We start from the raw sequence: 16,078 nt of genomic DNA, 5'->3' as shown, positions 1-16,078 counted from the left end.
TCTTCATTGTAACAAGCACCTTAATTCTACCAATAGTACTTTATTTTCTTTCTAACATGAAAATGATTAACTTCGAAGAGTTTCATGTGTTGTACCCAGCTGTCCCTAAGCAAGATAATCGGTATTTAAGTTTTTCTGCCTTTTCATGTTCTTGTTTAATTTTTATACAGATTTGTATGAAAGCTTTATTTTTCTTATTTGTGTTCTTTTTATCTTTTCAGCCATGAATGTGGTGTCTTCACATTTAAGTATATGGAGATATTCACACCAAGAACTCAGATGGCAAACTTTTTCTCCAGTGCAGACATTCCAAATCTTAGGATCAGATATGCGAATGACATGTTTTGCAGCCCCATGAACAGTTGTGACAAGTCTTTCGTAACTGGTTTCTATCGTGATGTATGTTCTTTACTTGTCATTTGTTACATTTTCTTATTCTCCTTTTTAGCCTCTTGTTTCTTTTACTAACATTCTGGGTCTCTTTGAATATTTGTGTGTAGGGAGAAGCAATGCCGGGTGAGGTTAAACATGTGTGCGGTCCTAGCACAAATGGTGGCTGAGTTCTTTTTTTAGTAGCATGTAATCTGAACAAAGTAGCATGCAATCTGAGCATATCAGTATTTTTGATTTAGTAGTGGTCTGTATGTTTTTTCATTTTGATTGTAGTGTCATGTCTTTATGCCTGTAACTCTGCAGTACGTATTTTGAGCAGATTTTTGATTCTATATCAAGGGTCCATTTTTTGTTAATGATCATTTGTTCCTTGTATCTCAATTTATCCCTTCTTCACCTTTTTGTTACTGCTGCTTTTTTGACTGACTTTGGTAAAGTTTGGGAGTGTCATTTTAGTGGATTTACAGTGTCATTTTAGTGGATTTTATAGTGTCTTTTTCATTGCATCTTACACTGTAATTCTTAGTGGGGCTTTGTAGAAATTAGTATCTATTTAGTGATTTTACACTCATTTTCTAGGTCGTAATATGATTTTAATTTTACCTCTTCTTTGTCAATGTATTTTTGTAGGCGACCTCATCCTGGTCCTTTAATCTCCTCCCTTTGTTTTGCTTTTTTAGCTGCTTTTTTCTGTTTGTTCTGGGTTGGAAAAGTGGGCATGTGGACCCGCTAGTCTATTTAAAAGTTGGGGCAGAAAAGAAAATAGAAAAAAGACAAACAGGGGACACGGGACAGTTGGCATCCTGCGGTTGGATGGAAAATATGGATGAGAGCGAATTGTATTTCATCCGGATGTAGAATAGACAGTCCCACTATAATTATCCTCTTCACATGCTCGTCCTCCTCCTCCCCGGGCTCGCCGCACTGTTCATGTCACCCTCTCTTTACTCGCCCTCGCCGTTTACTGGCCTCGCTCACGCCCTCACATGGCGCCCCATTAATATATAGCGCCACAGCCCCCCGCTCCAAGCTCCGAGAACTCCACCCGCACTCCCAGCTCACTCACTGCACGGTGCACCTTCCTCGCTCTAGCCAGCCGCCAGCCGCCAGCCAAGCGAGCTAGCCCGGTGGGCCGTGCGGTGCGGTGCGCGCTGCCACGCACGCCATGTCGAGCAAGCCGTCGTCCAGGAGGGGCAGCTTCGCGCTGCGGCAGCCGCCGGTGGTGGACGTGGGCTGCAACTGCCGCCGCCCGAAGCTCTTCTCCAGCCTCTTCTCCTCGTCCTCCCTGCCGTTCCGCGGCGGCCGGGGCGGCAAGCCCAAGTCGCCCAACGCCTCCTCCACGTCCACCACCACGGCGTTCACGGCCACCACCCTCGGCGGCCGCAGCGGCACCACGGCCACCTCCGCCGACTCCGCCTCCTGGGGCCCCGCGTCCTTCACCAACAACTCGCTGTACGAGGACCCGGCAGCCGCCGCGCGCCGCCGCGGCCAGGAGCCGGAGCAGGACACGCGGCGCCGTCGGAGGCAGCGGCGGCGTCGCAGGCGCGCCGCGTGGGACGGCGCTGGGCACGGGGAGCAGGAGGCGGAGGCTCACGGGCGCGTGGCGCGGGAGAGCGTGCCGGTGGCGGTGGAGTCGGCGGAGCCGTACGAGGACTTCCGGGAGTCGATGGTGCAGATGGTGGTGGAGAAGGAGATCTACGCGTGGGACGACCTCAACGACCTGCTCACCCAGTTCCTCACCCTCAACTCGCCGCGCCACCACCCGCTCATCCTCCACGCCTTCGCCGACCTCTGGACCCGCAACGGCCTCTTCTCCCCTCCCTCGCCGTGCCAGTTCTAGCTACCCTCCTGCTCCTAGCTCAAAGCTAGCCGCCGCCGGTCAGCATTACACCGCCACGGCGCCATGCACGCACGCACCCACCCTCGTCACACTCTTACCACCAGTACCACTCCTGTTTATTCTTTACTGTAACCATTAGTGTTGTAATTCCTAGTAGTAGCACCTGATCGACCGTCAGTCTGTTAACTAGCTAGCCACCCGTAGTACTCCTCCATGTCCATCACTCCATGGCCGGCCGGGGGAGGTTATTAATGGAGATCCCGGCCGGCGAGATGCGCCTAGTCTTCATCTCAAGCTAGTAAGCATGATGGTGTAATCCAAGCCAATGTAACCGTTATTATTCATGCATGTAATGCAATGATGCGTGCGCGTGGCGGCATGGCGTTGTAATGATATAACTACCACTACTCCTCATGTTGTTTGTGCATCAAGTAGTACGTGTGCTACTACTAGCTATGTAATCGTTCACTGCTCAACCATTTTTCTTGTCGGTCATCTTTCACTGTTTTTACCGACAGTGCCACTGGGCTGCTAGCTAGCCATTTTTACCGCCGCTTTTGTTGCGATTCGTTTGCTCACCGTCCTGTCAACTCGTGAAATATACGTGCCACTACGTGCCGCACTTGTCACGTCCGCCCAAGCCCTTTCCGCTCTCGTGCATGCGTGCGTACGTGCGTGGGTTGGTGCGACCGCGCGCGCCGTGAACCAGGCGCAAAAGCTGCTGCGCCCGAGGCCGATTTGTGTCCCCGGCTCCTCCGTTGGCTCCAGCGCCCAGTTGTTTCACTGTGCGGGCGAGCTGACGGGTGCAACGACAAGCAGCTGCGCCGCTGTTGGGGCCTGGATGAGGTTGGAGTGGATAGCAGGCGTGCGAATCAACGGCTGGATCTCGCCACAGTGCCCTCGCACTGTGTGGGTTTCATTGCGTCGGGGCCTCGGCCCGCAGGCCTGCTGCCCAAAAGCTCGACGGAGCCACAGTGCCGGCTCGTCTCAACGTATTCATGGGGGTAAATTTTCATTGGCCCCGTCATAAAGCGTCTACGTGTACGTGCTCTCTCGCGGTCCTTGCTACGTAGTAGTAGTAGTAGTAGGATAATACTGTGCCTGCATGCTGGTGCATGCCAACCGCTCCTGGCATCGGTCGGTCGGTCGACGATCGAACCATTAGGTTCTGATTTATGGCGCCACAGGAACACTTTGCTACTATCAAGTACTCCGATACGTATGCGTGTCAAATTGCATGATCGTATTCATTGGCCATCATTCAATTTACAAACCAAAGCCGGACGCCAAAATTTTTTGATGCTTCGGATTCAAGCGAGCAGAGAGGAATTTTGATTGTTCACTACGCTAGGCAAAACTTTCGACCCCGTGGTACAGTAGTTATAGTAGCAGCAGTACCGTGGTACTCAGGGTCCAAGTAGCCGTACTCGCACGTACCGAGGCAGTAACAGGACGCGGCGCAACTGAATCCCCATCCCGCCTCGCCCGTGTTCGCTCAAAAGGAGCTGCGAGCTGTGGGATTTGACCGACTGATAAACGGACACGCACAAGTGCATCGCATGTGGTGCATGCGTACGGAGAATACGTTTGAACCCGCGTACTGTAGCTCTCCAGGTATCAAAGTCCACGTGAGGCCGTACAAAACCGAAGGTACGTACGAATACGTATAGTGAAGTGCGTACAGTTGGACGCTGTGTTCCGCTGGGTCCTTGGTAGGATAGCGCTGGCTGCACATGCACGCGTGGATCGACCGATGGACGGTCTCTGGTTTATGACCGCCACAGGAGCAAAGTTATACATACTGGCATGCATACACATGTCAGACTGCATGACCGTATTCATTGGTCAGGCTGTCGTTTAGTACAAACTAGCAAAAGAGCCCGTGCGTTGCAAGGAAAAAAAACTACACTTCCCTAACACAATAACCATGGCTGAAGACTCCAATAGATCCACGGTGCATCCCATCTGTGTTGCCACTTATCCTTCTTTCTTCCCTTGTCAACGGTGACCGCTGTGCTCACACAATCATAACACATTTGAATGTGGTCAATTCTAAGGTGTCTGTCTCTCTGCATAAGATGAGGAATCTATTTTTTTTTCCTGGAAGGTTTGCCAAGGCGTGCATGCATGGTAATAGATGATTTCTTTCGCCTCCAAATTTATTTTGCCGAGGTTTTGATTTCCAATCCGGATATATGCCGGTATGAAGGAAAGATGGATCGTGCACTGTTGATTAAAATTGCATCCTAAATATCATTAAATAAATATTTAACAGGTAAAACGACATCATATTCAGATTCTACATATTTTTCTAGTCAATTTTTATATATAACGTGCAAAATTAGAGTTAGGTTTAAAAGATATATGGATATTTTTAAAAATCATTTGAATCTACCCAAAAATAGTGGATGGACCGTGGGTTGATTAACCAAAAGATTATAGGGTTTTCTAAAAAGAAGAGCAAATCGTTGACGGGCAGATGCACTTCTCCCTTTATGAGTAGATATAGATTAAAATAGGACCGCGGGTTAATTTCAAAGAATGGCAGGGGGGTTTCCGCAAAATTACGACGGATGGGCAAAAGTACTTCTCCCTATATTAGTAGGTATAGTAAAAGAAACTATGTGTTGCAAAGGGAGAAATAAATCCGTACACACCACTAACGATCCAAACCGTGGAGATCTTATGGAACTCAGCCTAGAAAGCAAACTTTACCTGAATAGATATCGTTAACGACGAGCCAACAGAAGTGCAAATAAGGTCGAAGTGAATCAATGGAGATGTGGATGGAGGTGTGGTCAAAGAGAAGGTAGCCGTTGATGATGAATCGTATGGACCCATTGGCGACACGAAGAATAGCATGCGACACATGGTGGCATGGGCGAGGTCGGCTTGAGGGCCTTTTCATTGATGGATGCGTGGGTCAGTGTTGTGAACGAACTTCCTGTTCTTGTGCTTCATGGCATATGCTCTGATCCATCGTAGTGTTTTCCATCATCCAAGTGACCGATCTCGTAGCCATCGAAGTCCTAATCACCTATGGTCGCCGCCGGCGTAGACACAACCTCCACGATATTGACGATGGACGTGAACATTCAATCTTCATGGCTAACTTGTCTTTTTTTTGTTAAATTAAGTACTCATCGGTCCAACTCAATTTTGCCAAGAAAAATGTTGCGTATTCGATAATTATAGTTTATTTGGTTTGTGCCACAAAATAACTTATCGGCAAAGAAATTTGAGTTTATATTGTTGATGCGCCATTTCGAAATGGTTGGAATCATGATGTAAATGGAAAAGATGTAGTTAAGCGGAGTAAAATTCCATTTTAAAACGGCAAGACCTACACCATTTACTTAAGAGAGGAATAACGTTATTACCAACTACACACCATGAGATTCATGAATAAGAGGTTGATGCATTTATATAGTCTAGATATAGGTTAGACTTAGTCTGCTCTCACCCTTACGTCATATAGTTCAAACTTAATCTACATCCGCATCGCTTGTTTAAATTCACATGATCAAGCTCGTAACTCAACCAAATTAATTTGTTCCTTTATACCTTCCATTTGATATTGCGTACTCAGCGACCTACTCTCCTTATGCAAGACAAGTGTAAAAAAATTCAATACTTTTGGACTTAATTTGAACTTTCACAAGCTATTATTTGTTGTGCAGGGCCGGTCCTAAGATTTTTGAGGCCCTAGCCGCAAACATGCGAAGTGTGAGCGGCACCGCGAATAAGCGCAGAGAAATAGTGGGTAGACCACAGACCCTAAATTATTCCCAACAAATCACGTTTTCCTTTTCTTTCTTTTTCTGAGCCAAACCTAATCATGTTTTCCTATCCTAGCAATCAACTCTTTGGGCCTAGCCCATCTCGATTCCTCCATTTTTTTCTTTTCTATTTATACAAGCATACCAGATCATGGTTCCCTCCTTCGGCCGGGGCCCTGGGCGGTCGCCCCTTCGGCCATACACCAGGGCCCGGCCCTGTTGTTGTGTATGGAGAGGTACATTACGGAATCAATCATGAAAAAATTGCATAATGGATCAAATTAATGGGAGCACGCTGCATACACACACGTAATAGGAAATTCCATGACACTGAGGCAATATACGTAGCATATTAAGGGCACTGTCATTGGGGCAAATAAAAATAGTAACCTAAGACATGTTTCCTGCAAAAAAAAAAGTAACTTAAGACACGGTAATCCACTTCTGAGCCTAGACTCAGTTGCACCCGCCCTTACGAAAAAATCAAAACAAATACTAAAAAAATTCAAAAGCTTCCAATTTTTTTGTGTGTGGTAGACAATTTGATGCGTGAGGTCCGCTCTAATTTTCAAATCATTTGGACATCTGAGCAGCTCTCGGCAAAAAAAGACAAATTCAGAGTCTGTAAAAATATTTACTGTTCATGCATTGTTCTGAGTTCTGACCCGATTTGTCTTTTTGCTGAGAGCTTCTCAGAAGTACAAATGATCTAAAATTTGGAGCGGACCTCATGTGATAGTTGTCTACCACGCAAAAGTAGATTGGAATCTTTTGATTTTTTTTTGAATTTTTTTTTGAAATGGGGTGCAGATGAGTCTGGTCACCGAAACGCCGCACTCCTTAAGACATGTACTGCTTGCTGATTGGAGGGAGACAGTGACCAAGAAAAATGTTGAGCAAGCGGCCCGCATGAGGTCTTCTCGTCGTGTGCCCGCCCCCACGCGGGGACTGGGCTGCGCCTTTTGCTCTTTTAAGGAGTCCCGTATGTCCTACAAGCGGCCGGTGTTGTGCAGCGGATTTTTTCTTATAATATGGCTCTCTTTGCTTGTTTGTTGATGCGGCTGCTCTTTTATAGGTGAGTGACTTTCTTCGTTTAGTCGTCCTGATGAATTGATGCGTCGTTTCAGCTGCTCTTTTATAGGTAAATCTCGTGGCTGATCCTGTTTAACTACAGCTGCGTAGCTCTTCTATACGGCGGACATGGACATCGTGACTCCCTGGTCAAACTCCAAGGTGGCTGGGACGTGATTGTGGGCATGCATGGCTCTTGGCTCTATATAATTAAGTTGCTCTTCTCGCAGGGAGAGCCATGCATGTCCCCCGAGTCCTTCTTTTATTGGCCGTCCCTTTTTTCCACTGGCTGCTTGATTCTCGTACAACTGGACGGCCTAGCACAGGCAATACATGGCGATATTGGTTGTAGGCCAAGAGATGGAAATAAACGTCCTGGGTTCGATCCCCACCAAGACCATTGCGTTTGGTTGGTTTGTTTGATGGGCTGAGCCCACGCTAGCTGGTTGTGGCGTATCAGCTTTCGTTTGGACAGTACCGCACTAAGTTTTCGATGGTAAGAAGCAATAGTACCACTTCGGATGTAGAAAATATTATAGGTGAAAAAAAACTGAAAGTGTAAATTCACGGGAAGAAGCGTATTGTAACGGTGAACCCACGGAGTCAATCCGTACTTTATTATTATTTAGTACAAATGAAACGAACCCGCCGAAATACTACTATTTCCACTCTTGCATGCTTGAGGTATACTCAAAACAGAGGGCTTTCTTTTTTAGCAAGGACAAGGCGACACGGAGGAAATTAGATTGTTCATTACGCCACACGAAACATTGTCGTCCTGCCATGTTTCAGAAAATTTACGCTGTCAAGTTCATAACCTTGTGATAGTAGTCGTATAACAGCCCGCCTTGAACTTTGTGCGTGCGAACGACATGACGTGACACGACATGTGCGCGCGTACAATACAAATATCTTCCCCGTACTATATCAGTACGCCAGGTATAAAAGTCCGCGTACGTGCAGTACAGAACCGAACGTGCGTACACTTTGTAACATGTACTACCAGTAAGTGCACGTACACGTAGGGCCGTAGCTCAGGCGACGATTTACCAGCGGCCAAGTTAAGAAGCACGCAAGCGGGCGGTGGAGCCCATGCATGCATGCATGCACGCGTACGCCCCATCACGGGACAAGGCTGGGCCGCGAATGAATGAATGGCAACTTGCTAGGCCGCCTCGTCCGCATCCGCCAGCAAGCGAGCCAGCCCGGTCGGTCGGCCGGCCGGCGGGCCGGCTGGCGGCTCCTCTCAGGCGGTCGTCCGGGACCCTGACAGCGGTCAGTGTGGGCGGCGCAAGCCGCCGAGCGAGCGCGCCCCACCGGATCCCGCCGTAGCCGGAAGGTTTTCTTTCCCCGCTGCGGCGTCCTTGTCCGGTCCAGCCGCGACGGGGCAGGGCAGCGGCGCGGGGAGGCAACACGTCCATCAATGCTGACAAGGTCTTAACGCCGGGGGGGTCACGGGGAGAGGCCCGGCCGTACGCTACGAATCGCGTGACCACGAGACGCCGGAGTGGGCGGCGGGCAACACGCGCGCGTACGCCGGCCGCCGCCGCCCACCACGCCGGGTGACTGTGGGGCGAGTGAGTAACCCGTGCCGTTGAGGAGACTTCCCGCTGCGCTGATCCCGATCGGGCATATCCTGTGACGGCTAGGGCACGCGCCGAGAGCATCTTAATGACCTAATGGGCCGCGGCTCGTCGCCGTCCAGTTTTTTTTTTTCCTGTGGCTGTGGGTTTCTTCTTGTCCTTACTGAAGAACGCAGCAGGGTGCACTAATGGTATGGTCTCGTTCACGGGGTGGAGTTGTTCTGTGATTTAATTGGCCTGACAGAGTCATGCATGAGCATCAACATGTACTGTTTGCAAGTGCTGATGTAGAGACTTTCGTCCGTTTGCAACTAGGGAAATTTTGCTGATTGCTGTCAGGTTGACCCGTTTTCCTCTTATGCGTTATGAATATATACTTACTGATTAGTGATTTCCATGTACTGCCCGTATGTTACTTAGAAACATTTTCCTTACTCACTGTTTCAGTGTTTCTGGTTTAAACGGAGGCAAACTGTAAGCAACTCCTCGCTGTTGTAAATCTCAAGATGAAACACCCCGCAATTTTTAATAAAATCTAACGATGCTACGTTCGTTCTCCTTTCTTCCCCATTTTTCAATAGTTTTCGGACGACATGCATAAGTACTGATTCTCTTTTTTAATGTGTAGTGATTCTTTTTCGAACTCGTACATACTGAATTGAAAAGGCTTGCCGTTGATGGTCTGCGCGCTGCATGCTCAGGCCCACGGTTTGCCAGCGCGAGCAATGGGAGCTCCTAACCGGCCCCTTCGTCTGAAGATACTTGTCATCAAAATAGATAAAAAAAATATATTTAGATCTAAAATACGTCTAGATACATCCTCTTTTACCCATTTTGATGATAGGTATTTCTGAACAGAGGGAGTACAACGCACCGGGGCGTGCAGGCATGGGCCGGCCTATGAATGGATGAGACTTGCCTACTCCCTATGCGTGTGCTCATCCGTGCTCCTGCGTACATGGCTTGATTTGATTGGAACAAAATAAGGTCCGGCCTCATTCCCTTCAAATCAGGGAGGAGATGATTAGATTAGAAAAAAAATACAGCTATAGGATGAAGTGGGAGCATGGATGGGAGCATGAGGAGGAGCAGTCATGCCGGATCCCCTATGAATCGCCAAGTTCGTACCTCCCTCGCAGGACTTCCCTCACACGACTGACACCTGTCGTTTGTTCGTTCGCACAGCGGCACAGCTCACCCTTTTTTCGCTCGTTATGTAGAAATCTATTGGTCCAGAGAGAAAAGCAAGAACGGTTTTTCTAGTAGTATTAAAAATCTGTCTGTTTGAAATTGCTTTAACCAAATCATTGACTTAAAAAAAGTTCACAAATTGAAAAACATTCATCGATATTGAAAATTTTCTATTCTTTTAAACAAGAAAACAAGCACAGAGGGAAAGTTTTCCCGGGTGGTTACCATGGTTGTACATAGCCTGTGGGGTGCGGTGTTTGAATCTTCATGGTGCTCAATTTTTGAAAGGTCTTATAGAAAAAGAAAAAAAAAGAATAAGATGGTCCGGCACGGCGTGGATGGGAGGGTGTGCGCCCCGTTTGCGGGGTTCAAAGAGCCGGGCGCTTAAGGCGCCGTTTAGGAAATGCCGCAAGCAAGCTCTAAAGTTGGATCATCGAATAATCACGGCCCCGGCAGGAATGTATTTAGGGGCTTATAGGGCTAGTTTGGCCAGCCCGAAACGAGCCACAAGAACATCTAACCTCAAGGAAGCCGTAAATGGGCCCGCCCATAAACAAGCAGGACCAAGGACATCCGTTTTTGTTCTTTTTATTCATTTTATGTATATTTTGGAATTATAAATACATATATTCCTCAAAGATTCACGAACTTAAGTTTTTAGAAAATATTCCCCGTGAATTAGAAAACAATTACCGCATTGTAAAATGTTGCCTAGTGTAATTAAAAAAAATGTTAGCCGCATCGAACAAATGTTGGTAAAAATCATAACATGTTCATACAATGTAAAAGAAACGTTCGCATAGTTTACAAGATTGTCGGTATCATGGAAATAATTGTTGAAATGAGTATTTAAATATTCTTAACAAGTATTCCTGAAAACTATCAAAAAGTTGATTTGATAAAAATGTTTAACGTGTATAAAATATGATTTATATGCAGACAAAATGAATCACGTCTATGAATAAATTAAAAATCAAATCATAAATTTGAAAAAAATATTAATCATGTATTTGAAAAATGCTAAACATGTAAAAAAATAATCCTGGTGTAGAAAATTTATAGATATGTGTTGAAAGAAACCCAAAGGTAACCGGTGAAAACTGACGAAAAAATAAAAACATAAAATAGAGATAACAGAAGGAAAGAGCTTCAAACAGTGAAAAAAACCAATAATGAAAGCACAGAGAAAAAACTCAAGCCGCAGCTACAGCACTGGGCTGGCCCAGTAGCTTCAACGTAGGGGCGTGCCGGAGCTACGTTTCACTTTAAGCGGGATATAGCTTGTCTAAAAAAAGTGAGACATACCTCCCATGGACATTTAAGAGCCAACGGTTGTATTTCATATTAGTTGCCAAAAGAATCACATTGGTCATCTTGTTTTTATCTACTACAAAAATTCTTGACTTTTTTCAAAAGAAAAATAATATATGATTTTTTATTTCCCTCTTTCTTTTTATTCATCCATCTATGTTTTTTCCTCTGTTCTTTCATTGATATGTTAGTATGTTCCTCTTTTTTTTCCAGTATTGTTACATGAAGAATTAACCTATTGATTTTGTATCCAATTTTCCATGCCATTTCGTTTTCGTTTTCTATATTTTAAATATGCATAAACTTCTCAGGACAAACTTTCTCTTTTTCTCTAGTTTACTTTGTCCCAAATAGTGAACATTATCTTTCACTTTTCCTGAACCATGTTCACTTTCACTTTTTTATCTAACGTTTGGTCTCAATTGTAGTGACGAATTTTATATTTCTATTTTGGTGTGGTTTTGTAACAACCAACATTTATGTCTTGAGCATGAACTTTTTGTTCTACCTAATCCAAGTATATGCTGTAGAGCACAACTACAAGATCTTTTACTGTACTCTCGATCTCGAACGACGACGTCGTGAACCCATTGCCATACGTGCAATGCAAACATCGACCCATCACATGTTGGCACGAGATTTCAGCTACCACGAAGAAGCTAGTAGTTAAAATTAATTAACTTTCATGCTCGTGCACGTTCTCCAAGTGTTCGGCACGTACCGACGTACGTGATCTACTCACTCATCTACCACACCCTCACCACATTAACCATGCCACGGAAGTAAGTAAGGTTAGTTTACTGATCCCCGTCGACGGACGCGCAGGAGGAGCTCCGGGACGAGCAGGAGGAGCCGCGGCCGGGGTCGGCGACGGAGACGACGACGTCGACGAAGGCGGCCACGATGGCGCCGTGCGTGTCCTTGCCGTTGGCGCGCAGGTACCAGCCCAGCATCTCCTCCAGCCAGCCCCAGCCACAGCCCCAGCCGCCGGCCCCGTGCGCGGCCACCATCTCCTGCATCGACGCCCGGAAGTCCCCGTATGGGTCCGCCGACTCGAACGCCACGGCCAGGCCGCCCACGAACGCCTCCGCCGGCACCTTCTCCTCCAGTATGGAGCTGGTGGTCCCCGACGCCCCCGGGTCGAACAGGAGCCGGTCGGAGGAGCGGAGCGGCCCCACGACGGCGGCGTCCTCGGCGGCCGTGACGGCGTCGCCCCCGCCCTCCGCCGACGCCTCGGACGCCGTGGAGGGGCTGTCGGAGCAGTCGCGCCGCGCGGAGGAGTTGGTGAAGGAGCTCTCGGCGGAGTCGAGGAAGATGGAGGCGAGCGTTCTCGCGCCGGGCGGTGGCGGCGCGTCGTGGAAGGACCGCGTTCTTGGGTGCTTGCAGGACGGCCATGCCCACGCCGGCGCCGCGGCCGGGTCGCCTCGAGGAGGTGACGGCGAGGCCTCCTCCTTGGGCTTCGTGTGGAAGAGGGAGCTCAGGCCCAGCTTCCCGATGACCATTGTTGTGCCTCTCAGGAGTGGAGCTGACCCGGAGGAGGACAAGTGACGACTGGCGAGGATGAAGGAAGGTTTTGGTGCGTATGGTGTTTTCAAAACCGGTGCACCCATTATATCCGACTGCCGTCCGTGGTAGTTTGGTTTTAAATGAGCTCTGGGAGGGGAGAGGGCCTACACATACTGGCATACACCTACCTACGTGGTTATGTCAAGACTTTGGAGAATTAATATACAGTATTTTTTTGTTGGTTTCCATATATCGTATGCAACAAATGCAAACTTTCAGAATATATGGGAGCGGGTACCAGCTCGCTTTACCGAAAGGGTGTATGTTGAGTACGGTTTTGCCGAGTGTAGTATTACCTCTGTAAAGAAATATAAGACCGTTTAGATCACTGTAGAGGGAGTACTTGAGAAGATTTTGCCGATTTCTTTTCAGCCTTGGTCGAGTATTTGCAGTACTCGGCGCAAGGTCTCTCTTGTAGTGCACTATTGTAAGTGTAAAATTATCATTTTGCATGATGCATGTGGCTAACATACGTAAAATCATGCAAGGAGATCACAAACCCCATCCATCTATATATTAAGAGAGCTACACTCAACACTAATTAGCTCATTTCTTTTCAAATCGCTAACACTAGCGGGTCACTATTAGAATTTTCGAGCTTCACTGTATTTTTCACCTAAAACAAAATACTGGAACACATACACATTTCCATTTCAAATGGAAAAACACTAGCACATCATTAGTTCGATTTTCATTGTTTGTAAGGACTTGTATGGTTTGCCATGAAAATCATCGAGAAAATCACTTTCCTTGAAAATATTAGCTCAGTTTCAAATAGAAAAAACGTCCCGTCATATTTTTAAACAATATCGTGACTTGTTTCTTTCAAAGCGGGGATCTTGGACCAACACTAAGCCACCATAGAACTACATTACCGTTTTTGCAGGGTTTTAACCTTTTATCACGCAAACCTCTTTCCTTACAGAAACATTTCAATCTCCTTACACTACAGCCATGTGGAGATGCCGATGACTCCCCGCCAAAATTCAGAAGACACACATACATTTTTTTCCTGCTAAACTACTAACCTGGTTCATTGTTCTCCCAAACATATATGGACTCACTTAACCATCTAACTATCATTTTACCCCTGCATGTTTTTTTCATGAATCATCCAAGGGGAGAGGGGGGTTCTCCCACCTTAATATATTACTCAAAGCTGTAACCATCATACAAACGATTTGCATAGGTGAATTACATAGGCATGACTAATCGTGAAGATAGGTGTCCGCCACGAGAAAGTGGAGCCCTGCAAGGTTTTGTGAGGCATGGGTCATTCATGTTTTTATTAAAAAATCATAAATGCAGTTTCTGGCATGATTTCATGTGAAACTTGTCTACAAATACATGGTTACAAACATCAATCTCAAAATTTATCGGCGCAATCTCTCAGAGATGCCAACAAAGGTAAGGTGTACATGTGTTTTCATAATGACAAGTGTGCCTATGTTTGTACTGGTATTTTTCTAGAAGAGTAAAACAAGTTCAGCTTTCTGACAAAATGAAATACTAGAAGCGTGGCACTAGAAAAACCCGTGCCTATTGGCGTCGCGACACATGTGCACGCAACGGCGACAGGACACCCGGACATGACAACCCGGGTACATACGCGGCCATCGAAAGCTGGAAGGCCACCGCGCCTCGCAAATGGAAGCCCGACCTGGCCGGGGTTTTCAGCACGGGAGCATGCAAAGGGTCGCGTCCTTCCGGCGAGTGTTTTCCGGCCCTCCTCGTAGCCAGTCGTACGTAGAGATGGGAGAAGCTTGACCCCGGCTGCCTTGCTCTTTCATGCCCTTTTTTGTGAGCTCGTTCGTACCCTTGCGTCGTTGTCCCGTTGCCTCCTGCGCCGCCGCGGGGGCAACTCAACTGTTTCAACTTTGGTTCTCTCACGTAGTACGTGTGGCCTGTACTGTACCTGATGGCTCCATTCGTGAGTGAAAAGATGGATCGCTTGGCGTGCGGGCCACTAGGTACTCTACGTGGCCTACGTTACGTCGGAGCAGCGATGCATTGGTCATGATGCAACCGGACCGGTCAGGGCGAGAGCGTAGCCTAGCCCGCTGGCCGCTGCCAAGTCTCGCCGCAAAACCGTGCATGGCAAAACGTATGTGCAGGCCCCGGCAGACTGACCTGGCTCAGGCGAGAGCACGTGAAGTGAAATGGATAGCTCACCCACCCTGGCGCTGCCTCCCGCCCTTCGTCCCTTGACGCCATGATCTTCCTTCACGCTTCGACATCGCTCCGGTGGGAGAGGAGTAGTAGATTAGATGCAAGCGCTGCCTTGCAGGTCTTCAGGACGCATCATGCATGCATGCATGCGTCCCATTCAAATTTCAAGATGGCGACGTGTCTCGTCTCATTCATGCCTCCATTTATGGTCGCCGTCCCTGACAAAGAGAGGGCTTTGTTTTGCCCACATCATCGGCGCCGTGTTTGTCGTTCTTGTCTGGATGGACCATCCCATTTTTTCGGTTTCGCGGTTTGGCCTTGTGCGCTGGCGCGTGCCTCTCCATTCCGAGCCGTCAAAAGGCGTATCTGCGGCAAAACGTTTACATACGTATATACCGACGGCCGCTCAGCGCACACCGCCAGAAGTTTTACTGTCCGGTGCATACTCGAGTGCAGACTATGGCTGAGACGGGACAGCTGAACATTGAAAAGTCAGCCGACTCTCTTGGCACCATCGATCTTTCGGGGTCTAAAATGACTTGTTTTGGACAGAGAGTCCTTTTGGCACTATCCTCGCACGAAAACACAGCTCCTCACCGCAAGCCACGGGCTGCAGTACGTCGTTAATTAGTGCATGGACCTTTCTGGCTAGATGTCACGATGCATGATGATGATTAAGCTGTACTACCTCCGTTCCTAAATGTAAGTTTTTATAGAGATTCCACTATGGACTACATACAAATGTAGTATATAGATGCATTTTAAGTGTAACTCATTTTATTTTGTATGTGGTCTATAGTGGAATTCTTCAAAGACTTATATTTAGGAACAGAGAAAGTAGTAACTTGTTGGCGCAAATTTCACCTTAATTCATCAGTTGTGCTCCACAAAACATCTCTCTTTACATGCTTCTACTTCTGATTTTGCTATAGTATTTCTTAGTTGGCTCGAAATCAAATTCGCGTCGGTCTATTTCGATTTTCAAGTGAAGCCCCGAGGGAGAGACGGGACCCCGCGGTATCCCTGGAGAGGTCTCGCCTAGAGCGAGTCTTGAGACGGGCGGCGACGACGACGTGGTAGCGGCGTCGTAGATAAAGGTGGTTTCGATTGAAGCTTGAATGCTCGGGTGTGGGGAAGTAATCGGTACTGCAGTTCGGGGCGGAGTTTAGACCATC

General features: G+C 47.4%; 2 protein-coding genes across 2 annotated transcripts; one reads left to right on the top strand and one right to left on the bottom strand.

Annotated features, from left to right (window-relative positions):
- Positions 1–1,286: 1,286 nt before the first annotated feature.
- LOC123062698 (transcription repressor OFP8) lies at positions 1,287–2,712 on the top strand. Its single transcript, XM_044486332.1, has one exon. The coding sequence runs from the start codon at positions 1,559–1,561 to the stop codon at positions 2,231–2,233; it is 675 nt and encodes a 224-aa protein (XP_044342267.1). The 5' UTR covers positions 1,287–1,558; the 3' UTR covers positions 2,234–2,712.
- A 9,016-nt stretch (positions 2,713–11,728) lies between these two features.
- On the bottom strand, positions 11,729–12,763 carry LOC123058823 (transcription repressor OFP13-like). The gene has a single exon (XM_044481496.1). The coding sequence runs from the start codon at positions 12,668–12,670 to the stop codon at positions 11,966–11,968; it is 705 nt and encodes a 234-aa protein (XP_044337431.1). The 5' UTR covers positions 12,671–12,763; the 3' UTR covers positions 11,729–11,965.
- Positions 12,764–16,078: the final 3,315 nt, after the last annotated feature.

The sequence above is a fragment of the Triticum aestivum genome, chromosome 3A (assembly GCF_018294505.1).
Source record: "Triticum aestivum cultivar Chinese Spring chromosome 3A, IWGSC CS RefSeq v2.1, whole genome shotgun sequence".
NCBI lineage: Eukaryota > Viridiplantae > Streptophyta > Magnoliopsida > Poales > Poaceae > Triticum > Triticum aestivum.
This window is presented reverse-complemented; position numbering and strand designations above follow the sequence as displayed.

Coding starts and splice junctions, on each gene's coding strand:
- LOC123062698 (XM_044486332.1), top strand. CDS start 1,559: ATGTCGAGCAAGCCGTCGTCCAGGAGGGGCAGCTTCGCGCTGCGGCAG.
- LOC123058823 (XM_044481496.1), bottom strand. CDS start 12,670: ATGGTCATCGGGAAGCTGGGCCTGAGCTCCCTCTTCCACACGAAGCCC.